Raw genomic sequence first — 25,593 nt, forward strand, 5'->3', positions numbered from 1 at the left:
GTTCTAACAATCCATCCGAATTCGTGAGGTTCATCAATGACTGATAATTACTAGCTAGTTGTATATATACGAAGCGTTTTACTTCAAAATAAAGTTGCTAAAACCACAAAAACAAGGAGTCACAAACTCAAAATTAAAATACTTGAACTTACAAGAATTGCAGAAGTAGAAGTTCTTGCAGATGATGAAAGCTAGCAATTAATTTCAATATATCTTCAATATTAATAGAAAATTTAAAGTTCATATCCCTTTATGGAAATCAAGATACCAAGACAAATAACTCAAAACATTAAGGGTACTAAAAACAGTTTGCATATATATACACTACACACACTTGATATCTATTACAAGAATTCATATATTTAAGTATCAGGTAATGAAAAATATAAGCATATGCGAAGTGATGTCTTCGTCATCTCTGTTAAAGTGATTACTTATATTTTTTTATGCGATGGAAACTTGCAATGAGCATCCAAAGCAAAGGGTGCTTTCTCTTGAGAATCACTCAGGTTAAACAGTGGCATGCGCGAGTTTGTTGGTACATGTTGAGAACTTGAGCTTAACAAATGGAAGTGATTATTTTGTGTAATAAAATCATGGTTCTCACCCAAACTAGGCATGAAATATGGTGTGATGGCAGAAGGAGGACACAAAGAAAATTGGGAGGCAGATGGTAGGATTAATGACGATTCGGTTTGAGATGAAACTTGTACTTGGTTTCCAAATTGGGATATTGCTAGATTTGGAGAATGTTCCCAATTATTGTAAGGATTATATGAAAACAATCTTGGATAAGAATATTGAGGTACTGGGAATAAGTTCAAACCTCCATTTCCGTCTCCATCTTCGTGTTCGCTCCATTTGTTTTCGACTAGTGCTTCCTTCCCTTTCTTTGTTTGATGATCTCCATTGATATCAATGTTGTTGTCAATATTGAGTCCTTGTTTGGTATAGAGCGAGGTTCGATTTCCTGCATCTTTCACAAATGTTGCATTCGGAGAACTAAGGAACTGCGAGAAAGAAACTTGAGATGAATTAAAATCTTGTGGCATTAAAGATGGCGGCATAAATGGATGGAACTGATTGAAATCTCCAGGTAGCATTTGGAGGGGTGGAAGCTGATCGATATCATCTTTAGTTGCATCAAGTAACCAATCTATGACCTTGCTAGGCTGGTTTAATCCGAGCCTATCTTGAAGATCATACAATTGAATAGCCGTAGGAACTGAAAGCCTAATTCTTCGGTCTCTCAATCCTTTTACAGTGCAAACCTTGCTATGCCTGTCTTTACCTCCGAAAGCCTTAGATACCCTTACGATTCTCGAGTTCTTAAAACCAGCCCATTGTCTTGAAGATGATGTATACCTTGGTAACATCGGATCATCGCCGTCGCCTTCTTGCTTCGCTTGAAAGTCTTTTCCTCCTGAAGTATTGCTGAACATCTTATTTCTTGCATCATAGGTTACTTATCTTCATCTGGGATGTACAAGATTTTTGTGTTTTATAATTTTCTGAAATATCAGGAGTGCTTAGGTTAATAAGTAACTAATTAAACTAGATAAATTGCTTCTCATGCCTATCTTGATATGAAATATGAGTTGAATATTTTTCTTGAACATATCAACCAAAAACTAAGGTTTTCTTTCCAGATCTAAAACATGCAATTTTTTTATTATTATAAGTAGCAACTGATTATAGTTGAGAAGAAGAAAATGAACAAGAAAGTAAAACTAAGATCATTTGCATGTGATGGCTGATAAATACCTGCAAATGATCAAATATCAATGATCTGTGGCCGTACTTTGATCAAAAGGTATTGATGGCCTTAAAAACTTACTGATCACAGAGAGTAAAGCTGTCATGTGCTTTTGGAACTGCAGATCAGACAGCATTCAATTGCAAAATTTCTTATGTAGAGAGAGAAAAAGCTCCAGTCTCCAAATGGAATTGGATTGATGAAGAATCTGTATGCAAGTTCTTTGGAAGCTGTACTGATTCCTGTTATCTGCAAATAAAAGGAAGCACTATATATGTATATATGTCACATACTCATCTCTATATATATATATATTTATAATTCTTGAAACTTTCAACAAATTACTATTTTCTTTATTTTTGTTATTGTGAAAGGATAACATTTCAAAGAATCTTTACCATGTTGCACGCGAAAGTAAAGGAAAAGGAATGGTGAAATTGCAACTATGTGATGTCTTTGTCAACCGACACGTCTCGAGTTAGATAAGTGCAGCATACCACAACAATCTGGTTAGTGTAGAAACTTCTACTAGTCTTTCCATTAGTAATCACATAGTTATATATCAATGATATATGATGCAAACCAATCAGCCAAATATGTAGACAGTAGAAAAACTTCAATTATAAGGTGGACCATTCTGGCCTACTAAGAAAAAAGAGGCTTATTGATTTATTGACAACCACATATATATAAATTAGCTTTGCTGGTCAATTCTAAGATATACCTTGATTACCCACCCACACTCAAAATACAAAATGCAAAAAAGATGCATATATACACATCTAGAGAAAAAGAAAGTGTGTTTGAACACAACACTATTTTGTGTAATTACATTCATTTCTTATTATTAGTGTCGCACTGTCGTGTGCGTTCCTTCCATACATTTCCACCACATTATATATCCCTGCGCATTTTTTGACAAAATAATTATTTCTTACATATTTCCTAAAAATGTTTGAGTTCTTAATTTCCTACCCATTTCCCTCAAAAGCATTTCTACACAGAAAAGTTTATTGGCCTTAACCGTGTGATTAAGTTCGATACATATCATTTAGGGTCATTTATGTATTTAAGTTTAGCCAAAGGGTATTTGTGTTATATATGGCGGTGTTAGGTAGTTAGCGACGTTAGTTAGCTGGTTAGATATCTACCAAGTAGTTATAATTAGTAGTTATATAACCACCGGGTAGTTTATTATCCACCATTAATGTTGTATATATATATAGGTGTCGATGTAAACTAATTACAAGTGTGTGTCTTGTTCGATCAATACATATAATCCATTTAGGGTTAATCCCGCCTGCTTCTTGTTCTTTAATTTAATTAATTCTTGATTGATGGTTGATTCGTGATCGGGGGTCCTATAAGGTCTTCTTCTGTTGTTACAAAATATAAAAAATCTCATGAATTTTCGTTGGAATATGTTTGTACATATATAAGCTAGCTAGCGTACGTTTTTAGTGATATTTTTTTATTCAATCGTTACAATCAATACTAATTAAATGACGAGTTTTGCAGGATATGGATCTTGGAGAAAGCTGTGGTGTGAACCACAAAAGTATTGCAACGTATAGATAAAGCCAGCTACTGTATGTATAGAAGAGGGACCAAAGGAATAAGAAATTTTAAAGATATCTCAGTACTGTTACATTGCTTATTGCTCTTGGGACCACTTAAGAGTGAGACAACCACATATCATATATATTGCAATATATAGGAGCTAAAGCTATAGAATTGAAGATATATATTTGTTCAAATTTTGTTAAAAGAGTAGGTGTGTGATCATGGCTGCTACATTGTTCATTATACATAATATTATATATCCTGATTAACAACTATCATAGAAAATTTGTTGTTAGTCTTGCTTGTTTAGGTCTTGTATAGACTGAGATAACACTCGACACTGATCGAAGAAGAAGGTCGAGCATGAAACCCTACATAGATAAGAATATTAATCTCAAGAAGATCCCAGCCCTTCAAACCTTAAAATGATACATACTAGAAAGAATTTGGTGTTTTAAGTATTATTTTTTTCAATCATCATGAAATCCTATAAAGATACACAAAAATAGTTTTAGTAAAGAAGAACCCTGGAATTGATAAAATGTGAAGTTAGCATTCAATACATACAACACCAAAACCATCTAACGTAATTTCCTACGCCGGTGATACTTTTGTACATTGTAACGTAATTGCACTATTAAGATAATTACGAAAATGTCTTGCTTTTTTTCCTCCTTCACTTCGTATGCTTTGTACATTAATTCGATTTGTATTTGATCCAAACACTATATGTATAACATATTTGCGTTACAAACCATCCTTTTGTCTTGTAAATTTTTGCTGGCACTAGTCTTTAGACATCTTAACTTCTATGTCTGAGTGATGTGTAGGTAGTCTTGGATAGATAGAGACATGACACAAGAGAGAGAGAAAGGACTTAAGTGTTCTGGGATACTGCACAATTTATTTCTAGCAGACAAAATAATAGAAGGTTAAGAAGAAATATAACGAGTCCAAAAGGATCTCAGTCATATGCATGCTACTATTCTCAATGAATTAGAAACTGGTTTTTAAATCGTATCGGATTGAGCTGATCAGAAATGGTATAACTGGTTGAACTGGTTTGTACTGGAACGTTCAACCGTGTTGACTAGTTAAGCCAATAATTACATAAAAATACAACTTCAACTCAAAGATAATCCAAATAATCAAAAAATAAGCCAAAAACACCAAATAATCCAAAGTACATGTTTCCGTAATAAAAATTAGTTCGCTCGTTTACGTTTGTGAATATATTCATTTAGAAACTTTCAGTCTTTGCAATTTAGCCAGGTTAAAACTTTTAATCGCCTGCTATAGGTAAACACGGGCCACTATTTTTATAAAAAAAAGAAAAAAAAGACTCGGGCTTAAAACAGTTTAATAGTTGGTATTTAAGGAAAAACCGGCGTTTCAGTGAGCATACCGAATGCCCAAAAAACTGGGCATAAAATTACCGGGCCCTTACCTGAAATCCAGTTTAACCGAGTGGTATTCACCGTTTTTTAAAACAATGACTATTCTTCAAGACAAGAAACACAAACTATGACCATAAATTTACCCTTTACTCAGGCTATATAGTTGATAACGCTCATAACAGACAATCAAGTTATTCAAATAATGCTGAAGACAGTAAATTTTAGCCATAATGTGTTAAGATTGAAAGCTGGTAAAAACGTGTCAGAAAAAAATAATGTGAGATTTAAGCATCAAGTAGTTTCAGTTAGTAGACAGTACCCGCATATGCAGCAGCAATAACTGTCACCATCCATATTGAGAAAATTAAATCATGAGAAAAATGATTGCTGACATGATCCCCAAAAATGATGACGGTAAAAAAAGGAAAAAATGTTAAGTCATTTTCATGGTCAGAAGAAGACCTAAATAATCATCTCTCCTTTTGTTGTTTTGCTTTGGCATGCTGCTTATATTCTTGGCAGGCGCAATGATCATAAATAAAAGGCTCACTGCTATAGATCATCCATGCGAACAAAAACACATAAACAAATAGAACCACGCTAACAAAAGAGAAAGTTGAGCGTAAATAAAACCGTTAAAATGTGTGCTTTTGTCGGTTTTTGAAAAAGATGGCCGTACTCCCTGACAATCATTAAAATTTTTTGGGTCGAATGTTAAGTAAATGTTTTTTCATTGGGTTTAAAAACTAAATTTTTTAATGAGCCTATTAAGTTATGATTTTGGCTGCTCAAATTTTTTTCCAATAATGAGCTTAAATGAATTGTGTAATTGGGTTTTAAACATTAATAATACATGTTTCTTTTTCACAAAAAAAATATGTACATATAAAACATATTTTTTTTAAATTCAGGCTTACTAATTAGGTGAAACCGTCACCCTCAAAGCCACCCCTGTTAAAAAACTTATTACTTGGTCCAAAGATTTTTTCTTAATTATGCTAATTTACTACCTAAAGAGGTTTCAATTTTTCAATGAAAATTAGATTTTTCTTTATTAAAAAATTAGGTTTTGACTAATGGGCTAAAATGAATTGTGTAATTGGGTTTAAACATTAATAATACATATTTTTTAAAATAAATATATACATATAAAACATAATTTATTTATTTTTTTAATTTTGGGCTTACCTAGGTGATCAGGTCGGGGACCGTCGCTCTCTAAGCCGCCCTTGTTAAAAAGCTTATTAATTGGTCCAAAGAATTTTCTTATGTTAATTTACCACCTAAAGAAGTTCCGATATATCAATGAAACTTAGATTTTTCTTTATTGTCTACATATTGTTTATTTGTGGAAGTATTTGATTCCTTTAGTTGATTATCGAAAAAATACTGTAGGTTAGCAGAAATATGAACTTCTTGCATTAGGTCAATGTTAAAGCTTCCATCTTAATGGTGTAACATGCATGCTCATATGTGCATGCAGGATTTAGCTGGTTTCTAGTCTGCATCGCTGCATTTGATACTAGTTTGACCAGATGTGATGCTGATGCATTGGGGAAGGGGGTTATGAACAGTGGAGTACACTGCAGTGTACATACGAGGCTCTTGCAGTTGGTTGGTCACTAAACTTGTGTGTGATGTCGCAATCTTTGGGATGCGGTGAACTGATGATAAAAGAAAAAGAAATAACAAAATTTAGTATAAATGCAATTATGCATGTCTTTATTTGTTTTCAATGGTAAATGTTATACGCGTGTTATGACTTTAGGACCTACAATGTTTCCCGAGCAATAGTAGAGTTGTAAACGAACCAGGCGTTTAGCAAATCACTCGGCGAGAAGTTCTTTTATTTATTAAATAAACGAACATGAACAAGCTTCTTGTTCATTCATTTACATTCATGGACTTGTGATACACATAACTTATTTATGTTTTGGAATGTAGTACAATATTGTATACAAAAGAATTACAAGAAATTTAAATTAAACATTACATAAACGTAAAAAGACTTAAACCAATAGCTTCAGTTGTTGGTGTTTCAGCTATATAAAATGAACGGAACTAACCGTTAGCTAGTATCGCCTGAGGCTTTCGTGTCTCGCTCAATATGAATGTGTTCCATTGGTACAATTGGAGCAGTAGTTGTATTGCAAAAGATACACACGTACCCGAGATAACACCTGAACATTGGTGTTTTGTAATTAATTTGGCGAAAAGAGGTAGTAGTGCATGATAAATAAAATTTAGAGAGTATAATTTTGTAAAAATATTATGAGTTGTTTGTAGCTCAAAGACTTCATATGTGTTTGCTTGTTTTGGTGATCAAGGATTTGGAAGGCGTTTACATAAGGTGTGGAAAGTGGAACCACACGCGGTTCTTTGTGAAAAAGAGTGTGGAAATGACATGGTGCCTACGTAGCAGTTTCCACGCCCTATTTCCATACCACGACATGTCTTATGGCTAGCGTTTACTACCTTATAATTAATCGGTTTTCAATATGATTTGAATCACTTTATCTTGCTTTTATGAGAGTTATATATTCACTATATAAACAGTAGAATTGCATTGTAGAGATATACACACACCTTTCTGAAGGGTTAATATGAATTCACATTTATACATTAAAGATGTAGTGATAGCAGTACGTTTGTGTTTGTTATCTTGAAAAATAGAAGGAATGCATATATCTGAGAATTTTTGGTCCCATTCGTTTTCTTCTTAACCATCTATTATTTTGTCAGCTAAATATAATTTCTGCATTATCCCAGCACAGTCATAAGTCTTGAAACACTTTCTTTTCATAAAAGTTATGGGATCTAAACTGAGACCAGTACCAGCAAGTATTGATGGACCAAACCAATAGCTAGTTTGTAACATAAATATATTTAAATATGGGATGAAAACATACCAGGCATAGTTTTCTAAAAAAACCGCTTAAACAAATTCGAACCCTTGATCTGTTACACTAATATATTATCACTGTTACATGTTAGAAATTTTTAATTATAATTATGATCGACGTGAGAAACTATGCATAACTTTATGTTTATTCTGACAAACTTTTACAACTAAACAAAATTATGCATAACTTTTCACGCTTTTATATTGTTAAATGGTTCATGAATAGTATATTGAACGCTCTGTTCGTTTATAATTAATCTAGTTTTAAGAAAAAGTTTATGAAATAAAATAATATAATAATAGTAAATAAGTACAATATGAAGAGTTTAAAAGCCTAAAACTAAACTTCAAAGTGCTTTTAATCAAATTTTAAACTGTTACTTAATGTTACTTTAATTAAAATTTTCAAACATATATAACACATTATATATAAAGAACTGGAATTAGATTATAAAATTTTGAATGAAAAACGCATTGCAATCATAAATAAGAAAAGTTACTCAGTTAGACTAGCTCAAGTTTGTTTTTAAATTATTTTTTATATTTAAATGATAATGGGCCAACATAGTACACTCCATGAATACAATATATTAACTCCTGCAACGGCCAGAGAGTTGTATATGTATTGAATACTGATTGTGGGTTTCATGCTGATTTAAATAATATTGAAAGCACCATATACTTTCTGGTATATAATGATTAATAATTAAGGTGAAATATCATTGGTTCCGCTAGGGTTTGAACTTTGAACTTCTCGATTTTTTCCGTTTTGAAAATTATTATAGTTATGTTACATGTACATGTATATTAGGTTTGTATGCTTACTCAAAGATTTGCATTATATGGAAATCACCCACTTAAGTGATTTCTTTTTATTAATTTTCTTCTCTAATTGCAAATAATATGCGGTCCTGAGAGAAAGAAGCAAGGCAAAACCACACGGATTTTTTTTTTCAAGTTTAGGCCGTTTAAAGCGACTATAGGTGATCAACCAATTTTTAACCAAATATAGGTACCCACTTTTGGGGTAAGCGGGCTTGGGCGAGAGACACTTATTATGCATTAAAACTTGAATTTAACGAATTCTAAGGTACACGTCAGAATCAATCTAGGTAATGTTGATGTGAGGAGATCAAAAGTTTACCAATTAATGACGACATGAGTTATGGAATTACAAGAGTTTATAATTAATATTTCATGTCTTTTGGTTTAATTATTAGAAGCCCAATAGTTTTTTATTTCTTTTAAATAGTTGAGATTTTGTGATGTAAAGAAATAAGTTTTGGAAAATATAAAAAATCATTTCCTCTCTATCACAGTGTATGTTAGTGTGCGAAGGACCTGATTGTCGGTATTCTTTATGAATCAACGATAGTTGGAAGAATTGATCATGGTATTTGTGTGAATCAACAGGTTCAATTATTTATCTTATTTACGATCTACGTCTTTTTTTGAGAGTTTTGGGAAGTACTTCACGGGTATTCTTAGAATCAACGTGTTTGACTTCCAAACTTTATCACCACGCTGCATCAAATGTTCATTCTGATTAAGCTGCAGAATCGGTTAATCAGGAGGTGAAATATTCAAGCAAACACCAAGATTTGAATATAACCTGTTGTATTAGAATGTAAACTGTGTGTCTATGTGTTACAAGATATGAAATGAAAGTGTACTACAAAGAGTCTACTTACACACTGACTTATCTATAGTCCCAGTGTAATAACAACATAAACATAAAAGGTTGTCTTCATCCGTGAACTCACTTGATTTTAAACGACTAAAAGAACGCTCGTTGTGGTTCCCATCTAGCTTAGGAGTGAATGTTAAAATTATAAGCTAGATGGTTAGAAAGTCCTTTATTATTAGATGACTACATATATATTAGTAACAGTCGTGGCCGGCCCCTTCTAATTAACGGTTGCGTCAGTTAGCTATTAACTGCCATCGTGTTCTTTGTATCAGACATATATATCCCAACATTCGTAAATAATTTGCGAACATATTTTACATAGAAACATAATTGTTATGCATGGATACTTTGTTGTTATAACCACCTTATTTAAGATAAAGCAAGTTATATGTGGTTGTCAATATTAATAAACCATTAAGCCTCTTTTTCTAAATAGGCCCGAATGGTCCACCATATAATTGGAGTTATTTAACTTGTCTACATATGAGAGATTGGTTTAATCATACACCATCATATATTAATATATTATTGATATGTAATTCTATGTGACTGATAATAGGAATTCATTGGAAAGTTTGAGAATTATATATATGCAGATCAATATTTGACAAACATATAATGCTTCCTTTTATTTTTGCAGATAACATGAATCAGATTTTTACAGCTTCTTAAGAACTTGCTTACAGATTCTCCATCAATTCAATTCCAGTTGGAGTCTGAAGTTTTTTTCTCTCTCTACACAAGAAACTTTGTAACTGAATGCTGTCTGATCTGCAGTACTAAAGGCACATGATATAGTATTACTCCCTGTGAATTAGTTTTATGGCCTTTAATACCTTTTGATCAAATTAAGTATATGGCCACAGATTGAGTTATAATTTGCAGGTATTTATCAAGTATCAACCATCACATGTAAATCATCTCTATTTTACTTTCTTTTTCATATTCATCTTCTCAACTATAATCAGTTGCTATTTATAATAACACAAATTGTATGTTTTAGATCTGGAAAGAAAACCCTAGTTTTTGCTTGATATGTTCAAGAAAAATATTTAACTCATATTTCACTCATCTACTTTTCTGATCTTCTTAATTCATATCAAGATAGTCATGAGAAGTAATTTACCTAGTTTAATTAGTTACTTATTAACCTACGCAAACCCTGATATTTCAGAAAATTACAAAACACAAAAATCTTGTACATCCAAGATGAAGATAAGTAGCCTATGATACAAGAAATAAAATGTTCAACAATACTTCAGGAGGAAAAGACTTTCAAGCGAAGCAAGAAGGCGATGGCGATGAGCCGATGTTACCAAGGTATACATCATCTTCAAGACAATGGGCTGGTTTTAAGAACCCGAGAATCGTAAGGGTATCTAAGGCTTTTGGAGGTAAAGATAGGCATAGCAAGGTTTACACTGTAAAAGGATTGAGAGACCGAAGAATTAGGCTTTCAGGTCCTACGGCTATTCAATTGTATGATCTTCAAGATAGGCTCGGATTGAACCAACCTAGCAAGGTCATAGATTGGTTACTTGATGCAACTAAAGATGATATTGATCAGCTTCCACCCCTCCAAATGCTACCTGAAGATTTCAATCAATTTCATCGAGTATTGCCACCATCCTCAACGCCACAAGAAGCAGTCGAAAACAAGTGGAACAAGCAAGAGAATGGAGATGGAAATAGAGGTTTGAACTTATTTCCTGTACCTCAATATTCTTATCCATTTATGTTTCCATACAACCCTTACTATAATTGGGAACCTTCTTCAAACCTATCAATATCCCAGTTTGGAAACCAAGGACGAGGTTCATCTCAAACTGATTCGTTAATGTCTCTACCATTTGAACCCCATTTTTCACTGTGTCCTCCTTCCGCCATCACGCAATCACCTTACCCACCGTATCTCATGCCTAGTTTGAGAGAGCACCATGATCTTATTAGACAGAATAATCACTTCCCTTTGTTAAGCTCAAGTTCCCAAGATGTACCATCAAATTCGCTCATGCCTCGGTTTAATGTGAGTGATTCTCAAGAGAAAATACCGTTTGCTTTGGATGCCCGTCTCATGATTCGGTCACATAAAAATGATGATAGGTAATCACTTCAATGGAGTGTAATTTAATACATCACTTTGCATATATATGCTTATAAGTTTCAATACACAAATACATATATATGATTTCTTGTAATGGATATCAAGAGTGTGTAGTATATATATGGTGACAAGTACTTGATGTTTCAGTTATTTGTTTCGGTTTCTTCATTTCCGTAAAGGGGTATGAGCCTAACTTTAATATTACTGAGGATACGGAGACTAATAGCTAGCTTGCATCATCTACAAGAACTTCTACATCTACAATTCTTGTAAGTTCAAGTATTTTAATTGTGAATACTATTTTCCGCAACATGAGCTCGACTCCTTGTTTTTGTGGTTATATTTATTTCGTAACTATGTTTAATCGATTTTCGTCGACAAGCAATGTTTGAATTTGGAGTAAAAGGGTTTGTTTATTGTTTGCATTTCAGCTAGCTAGTGGAGTATTTATTAGTTATTGATGAATTCTCATGGGATTGTATTTTATGTTTGTGAATATGTATGGGCTAGACCCAAGCCCAACGGGCTCTCTGTAACTTTAATCTATTACGGGTTTACCCTAATGGAATAGATGATCAAATCACTATTACCATAACCACTTTTATGATCTTAGAGACTTAGAGTCAAGGCCCTCAACCAAACTCTAATATTTGAGATTGAGTTTGAAAAATGCTTATTTTTTTGTTGGCTTTTTTAAAAAACCATTTTGAAATACTAGGATTTGAAGCTTTTAGAAAAATGTTTTTTTTAACTCTTTCAAAATATCTAAAATAAAAAGGATTTTTGTGATTGCTAAACACCTTTTAACATACTGGCTTTTTAAGAAAGCCAATAAGGTGTTTTAAAACTCAATCCCAAACATGTTTATCTTCTTTTTTTTGTTATTTTTTGTGCAATCCTTATCCTTATGTATCAGCGCCGTGAGCCTTGCAATCGCTGATCGAAAACAGCCATTAATTCACTATTCGTCGAGCCAGGTGCCCACACGCACCACCTTTTTCTACTGACTCAAGTAGTCGAGTTCCACTAGCATGTGATAATGCGTCGAGCCCCCTTTAGTCGTTGATTTTCAGAGGTTTGTTAGTATCCCGGTCTATTAGGTTGGTTTTTCGTTTTGATGAAGTTTCTTTTCTGTCATGTCTCGCTTGGTTTGCAGGTTTTCAAGTTTTATCAATGACTGACGAGAACGGTTTAATATATATTGGGGCAATTTTAAATAATAATAACCAAGTTTAAAAGTGTTCTAATTAGATCACTCAAGTTTAAACAGTGTTATTATCATTTAATTTTTATACCAAACCTATTATTTACGTACACGACCCATATCTTGTCCCCCTACTAAGGTTTCCTGTATCCGTCACTATGCCAGGGTATACCTAGAAACAAGTTTAGGATATGATGCACCTTTAATAACATAAAATAGTTCATTCAAATCAAATTTCATGCCTTCCAGCCAAGATGTAAATATATAGGTAAAGTCAATTTCCCACATTTGAAACAAGTATAATTAAATTTCATAAAACTCTAGATAAAATATCATCAAGTGTGACAACAATATCCTCATACAAACTCCACACACGTGGCACATCTTTATCCCTTGCTGCATAATCCAATCCCGTAACACCATTGAAAAGTTTGGAATACAGATTCCGGAGTTGAGCTCTTTCCATTCCAGGCTTCCCTTGAATTATGGTATATATGTCTTGTTTCAAGTAAGAAGCACTCTTTCTCAATTCCTTTTGAGCCTCTTTCCATGATTCCAATTCCAAAAGCTTTTTCACTTGTACCAAACTCATTGCATGTTCCCTGATTCCAAATGTCGGCTTCTTCTACCGTCTGGTCGGGTACGGTCATTCTAAACATATCTAGAAATGATGATTCTGTTGCGCATGCTGGTTGGACATGGAAAGGAATTGGAGAACATATGATTAGGAATAATGATGATGCATTTCTTCTTGTGATGTGTGTGTGTTCAGACTTAAGTTTGGTTTGTTTCATGCGGTTTTCATTTGGGTATTTTGTGTACGAGCATGTCAACACGTTAGTGCTTGTCGCGCTCATGTGGGTTTGATTCGGTTTCGGTAAATGGCTTTGAGGGGGTGTTTGTGAAGGGAAAAGAGAAGAGGGTATAGAGGGTTTATCGTATTTAGAAGTTAAGATAATAAACTTATAATTAAAATTATATAATAAATTGTTTGTATATGAGAAAAAAATTAAAACTACGAGGCTCTACTTTATATGTATGATGATATGGACACCTTTGTTTTTGTATATTATATCGTTGGGACCATGAGCCAAAACATTGCATGTGATCACTGTGATGAGAATGTGAAGTGTATTCATTTTAGTTGTTTTATTATTTATCAATTAATAATTTATAAGATTTAAAACATTTTGTTTATTTCTTCCATCAAATACTGATTTGATGATACTATTTTGGGTCATGTATTCTTTAATGTTTGGGAACATAATGTCAATTGAAAAAAATCTAATGTTATGTTATCCTTTTCAAAAATTAATCAATTTTATTGTCAAATTAACTATAATACCCATTTGATTAATTATTTATTACTTTTCTATAACATTAGATATATTTTGTATTATTTTCTGTTTTAATTATATATTTATATTCTAATTTTTTATACAAGAAATTATTTATTATCCTGTCTATAAACTGTAAACCGGTAAAAGAAAACTATTTCATCTGATTAAACTAAATAAATAAAAAAATTATTAGATATAACTGAACAAAACAAAAAATATTTATTTTGATTAACAAAATTGCAAACCACGCGTTGTATAGAAATCTAGCCATCCAAATAAAAATTCAAGTAGCACAACTTGAGTCGTCCCTAAATCATCAACAAGTGTGTGTATAGTGATAATGTGGAAGAAAGAATCCAAAGAAGAAAACAAAATCATTCAAATTAAGAAACTAAACATTCGTGTAATGAATATATAAACTTAAACCACCAACGACTCAACGCACATGGTTAAATCGGTGAGGTGTTCGATCCAATACTCAAGTTGGAAACAAACGACTTGCCTTGTCTAAACGGTTACCCAGCGTTTATAAACACAGGTGAATATACGTATACGGTATAACTTACGAGATACAACAACAGCGTATACAAACCAAAACCTTAAAATTTAAAAAGAGTTATATAACTAATTAGAACAAAGTTTAGGGTCTTCAGTGTAACATACTAAAAGCATACATACTTTTTTCCAAAACAGAAACCATCTAACGCTTTAAGTAATTGTACAACTTGCATAAGAAACAGTACAATTATCTGGTTTAAATAATTCTTGTCTGTAACCCGAATAATAATTTAACAAATCCGGGTGGCCCGGTTGAAAGTGACAATATATACACCGACAAGTACAGTTAGTTGTTGTGTTCCTCTATCTCTATCTTGGCTTCCATCTAGATCTGATCAAAAACCCACTTGGGTAAGTACTTACTTTATGTTATGTTTCGATTCATCTAATGTTTCAAATCCATACGGATCTGTAATTTGGTGTTGTTTTAGAGCAAATGTTGCTATGTGTTGCTTTTAAATTTGTGAATATTTGTTAAGATCTTCGATAAATATAATAATGATGTTTGTATTAGTTGATTATGATGACAATTTAAGAGAATATTGTGTTTGTTTGTTAGATAGCTTGTTTTTGAAGCATATATATGCTGTAACTTAATTATTAGATAGATGGTGGATTGAACATGAATAAAGGATATATAGAGATTATGTTATTGATGATAAGGGTTGTAAACGAGTCGAGCCAATGTGGGTTCGAGCTCGAGCTTGAGCTTAAAGTTAAACAAGCCTAGGAGCGAGCTAACGAGCTCTTGGCTCAGTTACAAAATGAGCCAACTCGGCTCAGGTCATTTCAAATTAAGTTTTCTTAGCTAGCTTTATTTGAACTTTTATTGAGCGTGCTACGAGCCGCTAGCTTTTTCAACAAGGGCTAGCGACGCAACTTGTTGCCTGTTTGACTTCTGTCTTGATGTAATCACTACTTTTTATTATTATTTAAAATCCCAATTTGGGTAAAAAAAATAAAAATAAAGTATAGGTGAAAAATCTATATGTAAACAAATAAGATGTGGTCTAGATTCCCGAGTCTCATTTAACGAGAGAAAAGTTGATGTTTTTGAAGGATGTAAATGGAAGGAAACCGAATCCTTCTAAATTGGAGAGATTTGAAGGAAAGGATTTTTAACACATAAATTGTTTACTTTTCTTTTCATTTCCTTTGAACTCAGCGGCGGTTGATTAAATCTTTCCCGAGTCTCGTTAAATAAAAACTTGGGAATACATTTATTGATTTTTTTTGTTGGTGAATGTATAAGCAGAGTAATGGGGCGTGGAGTCAGTAGTGGCGGTGGACAAAGTTCACTTGACTATCTGTTTGGAAGTGGTGAGCCAAAGCCCACCACAGGCAGGACAGAGGTGGCGGCTGTAGCTCCACCTCCGACAAAGCCGGCCGCCAGTGAGCCGCCTCCTAAGCCAACAGCCACTGTCCCCCAGCCAGATGCTACAAAACAGATTCCTGCTGGGATCCAAGGAACTCAGACCAACAACTATTTCCGAGCCGAGGGTCAGAATACTGGCAACTTCCTCACGGTATGCTCGATTGTTGTCAGTTTACGACTTTATGGTGTATGTGTTTTGGTGGTGGTTTTAATGTTATACACTGGTGATTGTTATGCGTACAGGATCGACCTTCGACCAAGGTTCATGCGGCACCAGGTGGTGGCTCGTCTTTGGGTTACCTGTTTGGTGATGGTAGCAAGTGATACTATGTATGCCAATTGCCAACAAGTGATGTTTGATGCCAATGTAGACCCTAGTAATGGTTTAAACAAATTCTACCATTGCAGTCATGTTCTTATGATTAAAATGTAGTCAATTTGTTCAATGATTTTAGCAATCAAAATCTAACTTTCTGCATTTCAAATATACTAAAAAAATGGGTTCATGTCGTTTAGAAACAATGAGTGTTTCAGTAACGTGTGGAGGTGCTTAACTGAAATGAATCGAACTATTTGTTCGTGTTCGTTTATTTATTAAATGGATGAATATAAATAAACTTATCGTCGAACAGTCGCCAGATGTTCGGTTCATTTATAGCCCTACATACGAATCAACACGACATATGACACCACACGCCTAAGTCTCCCCTAGCCTGTAGGGTAGATCTCATGCGCAATGTACGTTGTGTTTTATATTATCTGAATGACTAGTTGGGAGTGGAGCGATATGTGGTTCAACACAGACCGCACCAACAACTTAACAACTCCGACACTGAAATAATAAAGCATGTTGACTTGCATATAGAATCCGTTCTCATGAGATTTTTCACTAATATTATATTTTGTTTATTCTAATTTTGACCGTTTACTTAATTGTTTACTATAATTGTGTTTGAACTATGTGAATTACGTTCTAGTTGTTTACTGTTTTTATTGATGGAAGAGACCCACACACATACGCATACTCATAGTAGGAGGGTCCGACGGGACGTAACTGTGTCGTCTAATTCTTCAACTTATGTTGAACGCACGATGGTTCTATTTCCCTATGTTTCGGCTTCGGCTAGAAGAACGGGGTAATCTTTTTTTTTTTGGTTATTCATTTACTTTATGATTAAATATTACATAATTGGCAAGTGAATTGTGATTCGATTTTACATATTATACATATATCAAATTTATGAATTCTCATCAACATTATTGTTGACAAATTATATTATTTTCAACGTGCTACAGGTTATGTGACGTAAGCATGAAGAAAACTTAGTTGGACTTTTAGGTTTATATAATTAAATTAGCATATTGTTTATATTTCTCAATGTATTGTTATTTGCTTTTGAAAACAATTGAGTACTTGCGGATATTTGAAATGAAATAAATATAATTAATTAGTGGCGAAGCTTGGACTAAGACACCCGGGGGGACTCAAAATGTATATAGAATTTCACAAACGGAGGGGGCCGGGCTCAAATTTTGGGCCGAAAACGGCTAAATTTACACGTATAAAATATTTTGGACGAAAATTGGTAAATTTACACTGTTACGCAAAAAAAATGGAGGGGGCGGGGCCACCCCTGGCCTTCACTAACCTTCGCCCCTGTAATTAATATCACTTTAAATAGTGTGAAGAGTTTTTGAACAATCTTTAAGGTACCGCCCGGCGTATAATCCGCCCGAGGTCGGGGTAATAAATAAATAATTTGTCTTGTCATTTAAATAACTTTATATATTTCAACTCGTGTTACACACTGGTACTTAACCTAGTGATTATTGTACATAAATTAAAATAGTAAATTCTCATTTTTTTGAAATGGGTGTAGGTGAAATGAATGAAATGGGTGTTGGGATGAGGTGGGTGGGTGTTAACCCGCTATATTAATTATATCTCAAACTCATGAACTCTCAAGCCCATACTTTATTATTAAGCTCGTGAAGCCCATACTCTATTCTCAAGCCAATAACCATAACTTGTTATTAATGAATTCTTATAATTATAATTAAAATCTTTATTATTATTATTTACAAATTCTTAGATTTCACAGATGAAAATACTTGTGATAAAATTATTTATAAAAAGATTTTCTCAAATTTATAAAATTGAGATTTTAAACTTCTTAACGTTTAGACTATATTTCATTTCTTTTTAACCTTTAAAACTAACGCGCGAGATGTTTCAAATAATAAATATACAATCAAAATAAAGTTAACAGTAGATACTAGATACATAATTATATGGAAAAAAGTGTTGCATATATACTTCTCTATGCAGTTTTACATTTATAATTTACAAATTAAAGAAAAATCTCTTTGTTTAAAACAATCGTACACCCCATAACGTTGGAAAAGTATAAAATAATGAGCGCAAGGAGTACTATGTACTTTCGACAAGTGATGTCAATAGGTCATGCATTTTATGTACCTTATCAAACATACACCTTTCATTTTTCTTAACATGATCGATATAGTATCTAGAGAAAATCTAGGTAGTATTTCATTTTTTGGACTTACCCATGTTTTAGATTATCACACACTTATAGTCATATAACTTATATGATAACATGATAGTATATCATTTTTTACTTTGACTATGTTATAGAAAGGTACATGAGCGTAAATATTACATGAATAAAATTAGGCTGTCTACATTGTTATTGTGTATCGTCAAGAAACGTCTTTTATGTCTCCAACATGTCGAGTTTTGTGACTTTAATTGTTGCATCATCGATCAAACTAGATGCTTCTTGTTTCCTTTAGGCACCAAAACAACCGGCACCAATTTCTTGTATACCGGTCCTTGTAAATACATGTGCTTTATAGAATAGGGCCTTTTAGGATATAATTACAATCTTCAGTTGTGATTGACATTGATCAAGTAGGAAATCAAAACGTACTTCGATTTTTTGGTGTGATTGCCGAGGAATTGAGACAGTTTCATTTTACTAAAATAGTTTCATTAGCTTCTTAGGTGTTATAAGATGAGACCAGAACGAAACATTCAGTTGTCGACCTATACACTTTGCCGGAACATCAACCGCAAATGAAGGATAGCCGGTTCCCATGGTTAGGGTATTCCCTATTATGTTATAAGCCTGCTCAGTATGATTATAATTCATCACTAACTACATGCACTTACTTGGTTGCAAGTACAAGTTTTGTAATATAATTAAATCTCTACAGTTCGGATCTAAGCAACACATGCGGGTAACAATTCCGAAAACCTAAATATTTGATATTTGAAGACAGAAGTATAAAACACCTTTCGATTATGTTGTTTCGGATTCTTATTTATGGCTTTCTTCTCGTAATTGTAATTTTAATTTGAATTGGGTAGCGTGGTTAAGAAACCCGTTACTTAGTATGTGACCTTGTTTTTTTTTTCTTCCGGTTAGCCTTTTATAACCGGTAAGGGTGTTTTTAATTCAAGTTGCTAGTAAAAAAAATTGAAAACATCACTCTGTAGTTAAAAAGTTTACTTAAATCATCTGAGTTTCTATACCTCCTTTCTTATGTTGTGTTTTGGGTGGTGTGTATAAACTAACAAAATGATTAAACTAATTGTGATAATGGTTTTTGCTTCTATCACTACGATATACATTATATAGAAGGCAAATTGAATTTTAATATCCCAACTTAATGTAGTACCTGATAATGATTCTAACTTAAATAATAGTGATTCTAACCTCACCATCACATTACAAGTTTGGTAATATATATATTTTTTCCCTTGGTTTTAAGTATTATGAATAATTAGTTCGATGGAAGCGCTCTCATGTATGATGAAGCGAGCGTTAGACAAGGGGCTATATCGTGGGTTGAAATGTGGATCGGAAGGCCCGGTTCTATCCCATTTATTATACGCGGATGATGTAATTTTTTTAGAAGAATGGACCACGTTAAACGCCTTGAATTTAAGCAGAATTTTGAGGTGTTTCTATCTTGTTTCGGGCCTCGGAATAAATTTGTCTAAATGTTGTGTTTTTGGTACAGAGGTAAATGGTTTTGAGAAATCACAATTGGCAATGGTTTTGGGATGTAGAGTGGGTGACTTTCCCTTTACTCATATTGGTCTTATGGTTGGTCGAAACATGAAAGGAGTGAACGCATGGGGTCCTGTGGTTGAGTTGTTTCGTAAGCGGTTAACTCGTTGGAAAGCAAAGCAACTATCGTTTGGAGGTCGCGTTACGGTTAGAGATGATCAAATAAACCGGTTCCTGGAACCGAACCGGTGGACCCGAACCGGAACCGAATCGGTTCCTACCCGTTTTTTGTAGGAACCGGACCCTATCTGATTCAACCCGATAATCCGTGACCGGTTCTTGCATTTCTGAGTGGGGGCGGGTAGGAACCGGAACCGAACCGGAACCGGTTAGGAACTGGTTCCATCAGGAACCGGTTCCTAACCGGTTCTAGCCGTTGGATCGAGTATAGCCGTTGGAAATCGTTTTTTTTGGCCGTTTTTTGACCGTTGGGGTCAAAAATAGCCGTTTTTTGGCTCCCCCAGGCACCCCACTACTAGTATAAATAGGTATTTGGTGTCATGGGTTCATCACAACACTCAAAACGCAAACCCGAACGCAAAAAAATACAAAAAAACGCTATTACAACGTTTTGAGTTCTCTAATCTCTTGTTTTCTCTTCTTCTATATTCATATTTGTTGTTATGGCTGCCTCACAATCATCGGTTGGTCAAGGTTCCAACGCCGAACCAAGTTTCGTTCGTATTGTACCTCATAATCGTAATCAAGAGATTTGGTGCAATTGGGATTTGGTTGAATTGAGTGACCATTCATTGAAGGCTCGGTGCAAGTTTTGTGGGGTTTATTTAAACCCACTTTCGAATTCAAATTTGAAGAAACACATCGAAAAACCGTATTGCAAGGCGTTGAAAAAGAACGTTGATTCGCAACAAACGCAAATGGATAGTGAAGGCGGAATATTTACATACCAAATTGATCGAGTTCAAGATCGTATGGCGAAGTTTGTGATTCAAGAAGCTTTGCCGTTTAGCCACTTCGACAACCCTCGCTTAACCGCCATGATTCGAGATACGCTTCAACCACAATACACTCACGTAAGTCGTCATACTCTTAAACGTTATTGTTTAAAATTGTGGAAGAAGGCCAAAGAGGTACTAATTGCATATTTTGAAAATATAAATACGGGAATAAACTTAACTAGTGATGTTTGGTCGGCTCCACATGGTCTACCCGAATCTTATCTTTGTGTCACCGCTCATTGGGTAGACCCGTCATCGTGGGAAATGATGAAACGCACCATTGCTTTCGAACTCTTTGAGTATCCACATACGGGAGATAATTTGTTTGAAATTTTAGATTATGTTATAAAAACTTATAAACTAGAAAATAAAATATTTTCAATGGCAATTAATAACGCGTCGAATAATACATCGGCGGTTGATAAATTAAAATTAAAATATACGCCGATTTGCAATGGTGTATTTTTTCACTCAAGGTGTGTTGCACATATCATTAATTTAATCGTACAAGACGGACTTGCTTCGGATGAGGTTACATCGGTTATAAACGATTTTAGACTAATGATACATGAAGTTTTTAAGAAAAGTAAAAAAAGACAAATGGAATATAGAAAATTTTGTAAAGATACGGGAAGAAAAGCTTTGGGAGCTAATTGGGATGTACCTCATCGATGGAATTCCACTTGCATAATGTTTCAAAGTGCTTTGGAACAAAGAGAAACTTTACAAATGTTTCATTCTAGTCTTGCCGAGAATGATTTGGCAATCCCCTTTTCAAATGAGAAATGGGAAATTATCAATGACTTATCGACTTTTCTTGAAGTTTTTAAAACATCAACTACGAAACTATCGGGAACGTATTATCCGACAAGTCCCTTGGTTCTTTCGGAGTTATTTTTAATGGTTAACAATCTTAAAGAATTTGAAAATAAAAGTCCAATGTTTTCAAACATCATATTACCAATGAAGTTTAAATTAAAAAAATACTTTCTTGAATTGCCACCGGTTTTTACTTGCGCCGCCGCTTTAAACCCAATGTTAAATGTTACGGGGGTTGAATGTGTGATAGACGAAATTTTTTCAGCCTTAGATATGCATGAAGTTGACCCAAACTTTTCAATAGAGGCAAAAAATCATTTTAACTTGAATTTTAAATTTATGTATGACTTTTATTTAAATAAATATGGGTCAAACATACACATGCCTATGCCGGGGGGGTCTTCATCAAGTTCAAGTGCTACTAGAGTACGAGATCCCATGATTAGCCTTATGAACACCGTTCGCAACGTAACGGCTAAAAAACAAAGGGGTAACACCCCTTCAAGCGAACTAGGAATGTATAGTGCAAATGATTACTCTACCGGTTTATCCGAAGAGGAATATGGCACTTTTGATGTTTTGGCTTGGTGGAAGGTAAAGGAAACCGAGTTTCCGATTCTTGCCACCACGGCCCGTGATTTACTAACCGTCAAAGCTTCTACGGTAGCTTCGGAATCCGTTTTTTCTCTTAGTGCCAGGGTAATATCGGTGAGAAGAACAAGACTAAATTCGGAGTCGGTGGAGATGTGCATTTGCTTAAAGGATCACTTGGACTCAATCGATCGTATTCAACACGTAACCACTCTCGAAGATGAAACACCACTTGATGTTCGAGTGCACGACGAACAAGAAGGCATTTCTACAAGTAATTCCGAGAAAGAAGTCGCCGCTCAATAATTACGACGAACAAGAAGGCTTTTCTAGAAATAATATGTCACAACTTTATATTTATAAGTTTAATGTTTTGTTAGTTTGTTTTTGAAGATTTTAAAACATGTAACCTTTTTGTTTTGAACTTCTTAAAGTAAATAAAATGAATTTTATGTTAATTGTTTTTTTTTATTTTTCATGTTATACAAATACGAATCGTAGTTTAGAATCCAAATCGCAAACGAAAAACGAAAAAAAAAAAATTTTTTACACTGTAACCGGTTGGAGTACAGGAACCGGTTTAGGAACCGGTTAGATAGGTTAGGGGTCCGAGGGTGGGAGAACCGGTTCGGTTCCCTAACCGGTTCGAGCCTGGAACCGGTTTAAAAGGGGGTTTTGAATATAGGAACCGGTTCCTAGTCCTTAACCGTTTTGAACATCTCTAGTTACGGTAATTAAGTTGGTTCTTAACTCTTTGCCAAACTATTATTTCTCGTTGTTTAAGGTCCCCGAAGGAGTCATGGATAAACTTGAGAGGTTAAGACGGTTATTTTTTTGGGGAGGGTCGGAAGAAAAGGCGAAGATGAACTGGGTGGCGTGGGATAAAATTATGGCTCCTATCGAATACGGCGGTCTTGGTCTTGGTCGATTACGAGATGTTAATGTGTCGTTGCTAGCGAAATGGTGGTGGCGGTTTAAAAATGAAAAAGGCAGGTTGTGGTGGAAGGTGATTTGGGCCGTTCACCATTCGTCGAGATCATGGTCCATCAAAGCTTACGAGCCCGTGTCCTTGGAACCGCATAGCTAAGATTGACTTGGTTTTGTGGGAGTTGGGAATTGATTTGAGGAAAGGCTTCTGGAATGAAATTAACAATGGAAAAAAAACATGGTTCTGGTTGGATTGGTGGCTTGGGCAGGCTCCCCTGTGTGTTCAATTCCCTAAATTATTTTCTATTGAAAAATCAAAGGATTGTTTTGTGGCGGATCGGTTATTTATGCTAGATGAGTGGATTTGTGGAAAATGGGAGTGGTCTCCTGACATTGCAGGGGTGGATATGAAATTGTGGAATTAAGTGGTCTTCTTCAATTATGTCAATATATAAGAATGAGACCATAGGACGATCGGGTGGTTTGGTTGGGTGATAAAGTGGGTGGCTTTTCGGTCCGTGATATTAAACTAAAGATTGTCGCGAACGTCTACACCGAGCCGGAGTTCGTGTTCGATTGGAATCGTTTGGTTCCTAGGAAGGTTAGTTTTGTGGCGTGGCGGGCGGTTCTTGACCGACTTCCAACTTTTGTTGCATTGGCAAAAAGGAATATACCGGTGCGATCAAATCTATGCCCGGTATGTGATGAACTTGAAGCGTCGGTAGAGCATATCTTTATTTCTTGCGGTTTAGCCCAATCTTTATGGTGTGTGATATCACAATGGTGCAAAATGCCCGACTTTTTCTTATTTAGTTTTCGGGATTTGTTGGAGGTTCATAAATATTTGAGGTTATCTAGTATCAAAGCAAACATTCTTCAAGCGGTTTGTTTGATTGCGACGTGGTGTTTGTGGAAGAAGAGGAATGATCTTGTTCATAGTGGAGTGCCAATTCAACTTCCGGGTTTAGTTCAAGAAATAAAAGTCTTGGGCTTTCTTTGGGTTAAAAATAGAGGAAAGATGACGAGTCTAACCTGGGAGAATTGGTGTCGTTTTAAAGTGTAATTTTTGTTTTGGGTGTTTATGTTGGTGGTTTGTCTTTAGTGCTTGTATCTCTTCTAACTTCTTGCTAGGTATTAATATACTTTCTTTGTTAGTCGTTCAAAAAAAAATTAGTTTATTAATTTTACTATTTTTGTAAGTACAATTTTAAAATAAGTATATAGCTTTTAGGCCCGTTGTTTTACGTGTCCCAGACCTCCAAAGTTTTTTTTTTAATTCTCATGGACGATCTTGTTGTTCATATTGATTTTTTTAATAAATATATATCATAAATAATTTTTTGGAAACATTGGAATTATATGAATGAGGGTGAATTACCTAATATGACCTTGTTAGTGAAATATATAAGGGGAGTTAAAAAGGAATGAAAGTAGTTGGGATGGAACTAGTTTAGTTGGTTATGACCGAGAATGGAAAATTAGTTGAAGACATTAATAGGAAAACTAAAAAAACACACGAGTTGGAGTTTGTCAAATGTCATGAGTCGAGATCAGAAATATTATTCTCAGTTGAACCCTATTTTTTTATGTACTCATTCTATCAATCAATGTACTTTAAATTATAAAAAATATTAAATTTTAATCCACGTCTAAAATGTTATATATATATATATATATATATATATATATATATATATATATATATATATATATATATATATATTTTTATATGATTCATGATTGAATATATTGTTTGCTACGACCTCAACCCCCTTTCAAATATGTATATATATAAAAAATGAGTTTAATTATTGTCATATATTTCTTTTACATTTAATATTTAATTGAATTTCATAATAAAAGAACTAATCCTAGCATTATTCTTTAAAGAATATTTGAATATTTATAAGGCTAAAACGAGTGTTTGATATCTAAAGCATTTTATGTTTTTTATATTATTTTTTTCTTATAATGTTTTTTATCTTCATTTTTATTTCAAAAGCATAATACCAGAAGAATAATTAAATATGAAAAATTCGAGACTACAGGGTTGCTTGTTGCATGTGACGGTAAGGTTTGTTGTTGTGGACAGTAAAAGGGGCTTCATAAGGTAAGATTTGTTGTTGTGGATGGTAAAAGGGGCTTCACAAGCTGGTGTCACATAGCTTTGATGCTCGCACACCATGCCAGAGTTGTAAGAGAGGAGCTTTAACATGTTAAAGAGCTGAGAATAAACCGTGACGTGACGCTCCACAACAACCAGTCTAGCGGTGGTTTAGGTAGCATGTTAATGGAGCGGTAAAGGAGAAAA

General features: G+C 34.1%; 4 protein-coding genes and 1 pseudogene across 5 annotated transcripts; 3 read left to right on the plus strand and 2 right to left on the minus strand.

The window, feature by feature from the left end:
• Positions 1-300: 300 nt before the first annotated feature.
• LOC143552832 (transcription factor TCP5-like) lies at positions 301-2,310 on the minus strand. 2 transcript variants are annotated; one of them, XM_077042955.1, is made up of 2 exons: positions 1,838-2,310; positions 301-1,511 (listed from the first exon to the last, which is right to left on the minus strand). In XM_077042955.1, the coding sequence occupies exon 2, from the start codon at positions 1,440-1,442 to the stop codon at positions 435-437; it is 1,008 nt and encodes a 335-aa protein (XP_076899070.1). In that variant the 5' UTR covers positions 1,443-1,511; positions 1,838-2,310; the 3' UTR covers positions 301-434. The 2 variants fall into 2 exon arrangements, with proteins under 2 accessions (XP_076899070.1, XP_076899071.1); XM_077042956.1 differs by having other exon boundaries at positions 1,765-2,310.
• A 7,585-nt stretch (positions 2,311-9,895) lies between these two features.
• Positions 9,896-11,529, plus strand: LOC143552833 (uncharacterized). Its single transcript, XM_077042957.1, has one exon. It carries the CDS (start codon positions 10,552-10,554, stop codon positions 11,413-11,415), a length of 864 nt encoding a protein of 287 aa, XP_076899072.1. The 5' UTR covers positions 9,896-10,551; the 3' UTR covers positions 11,416-11,529.
• Positions 11,530-12,838: 1,309 nt separating this feature from the next.
• Positions 12,839-13,767, minus strand: LOC143552834 (psbQ-like protein 3, chloroplastic; annotated as a pseudogene).
• Positions 13,768-14,783: 1,016 nt separating this feature from the next.
• Positions 14,784-16,289, plus strand: LOC143552835 (protein SPIRAL1-like 2). The gene is made up of 3 exons (XM_077042958.1): positions 14,784-14,865; positions 15,770-16,040; positions 16,133-16,289. The coding sequence occupies exons 2-3, from the start codon at positions 15,774-15,776 to the stop codon at positions 16,211-16,213; spliced, it is 348 nt and encodes a 115-aa protein (XP_076899073.1). The 5' UTR covers positions 14,784-14,865; positions 15,770-15,773; the 3' UTR covers positions 16,214-16,289.
• A 3,415-nt stretch (positions 16,290-19,704) lies between these two features.
• On the plus strand, positions 19,705-24,345 carry LOC143552848 (uncharacterized). Its single transcript, XM_077042967.1, has 3 exons — positions 19,705-20,133; positions 23,140-23,361; positions 23,752-24,345. Exons 1-3 carry the CDS (start codon positions 19,705-19,707, stop codon positions 24,343-24,345), a joined length of 1,245 nt encoding a protein of 414 aa, XP_076899082.1.
• Positions 24,346-25,593: the final 1,248 nt, after the last annotated feature.

This window comes from Bidens hawaiensis, unplaced genomic scaffold, assembly GCF_021521415.1.
Source record: "Bidens hawaiensis isolate Kalapana, Puna unplaced genomic scaffold, B.hawaiensis_p1.1 tig00017039_1, whole genome shotgun sequence".
NCBI lineage: Eukaryota > Viridiplantae > Streptophyta > Magnoliopsida > Asterales > Asteraceae > Bidens > Bidens hawaiensis.

What these genes read in the sequence shown, in the direction of transcription:
- LOC143552832 (XM_077042955.1), bottom strand. Translation starts at nt 1,442, where the DNA reads ATGTTCAGCAATACTTCAGGAGGAAAAGACTTTCAAGCGAAGCAAGAA.
- LOC143552833 (XM_077042957.1), top strand. Translation starts at nt 10,552, where the DNA reads ATGTTCAACAATACTTCAGGAGGAAAAGACTTTCAAGCGAAGCAAGAA.
- LOC143552835 (XM_077042958.1), top strand. Translation starts at nt 15,774, where the DNA reads ATGGGGCGTGGAGTCAGTAGTGGCGGTGGACAAAGTTCACTTGACTAT. An exon ending in ATACTGGCAACTTCCTCACG is followed by an intron (nt 16,041 to 16,132) that starts GTATGCTCGATT and finishes TTATGCGTACAG; the next exon opens with GATCGACCTTCGACCAAGGT.
- LOC143552848 (XM_077042967.1), top strand. Translation starts at nt 19,705, where the DNA reads ATGGAAGCGCTCTCATGTATGATGAAGCGAGCGTTAGACAAGGGGCTA. An exon ending in CGTTTGGAGGTCGCGTTACG is followed by an intron (nt 20,134 to 23,139) that starts GTTAGAGATGAT and finishes TCGTTGTTTAAG; the next exon opens with GTCCCCGAAGGAGTCATGGA. An exon ending in AAGGCAGGTTGTGGTGGAAG is followed by an intron (nt 23,362 to 23,751) that starts GTGATTTGGGCC and finishes ATGAGACCATAG; the next exon opens with GACGATCGGGTGGTTTGGTT.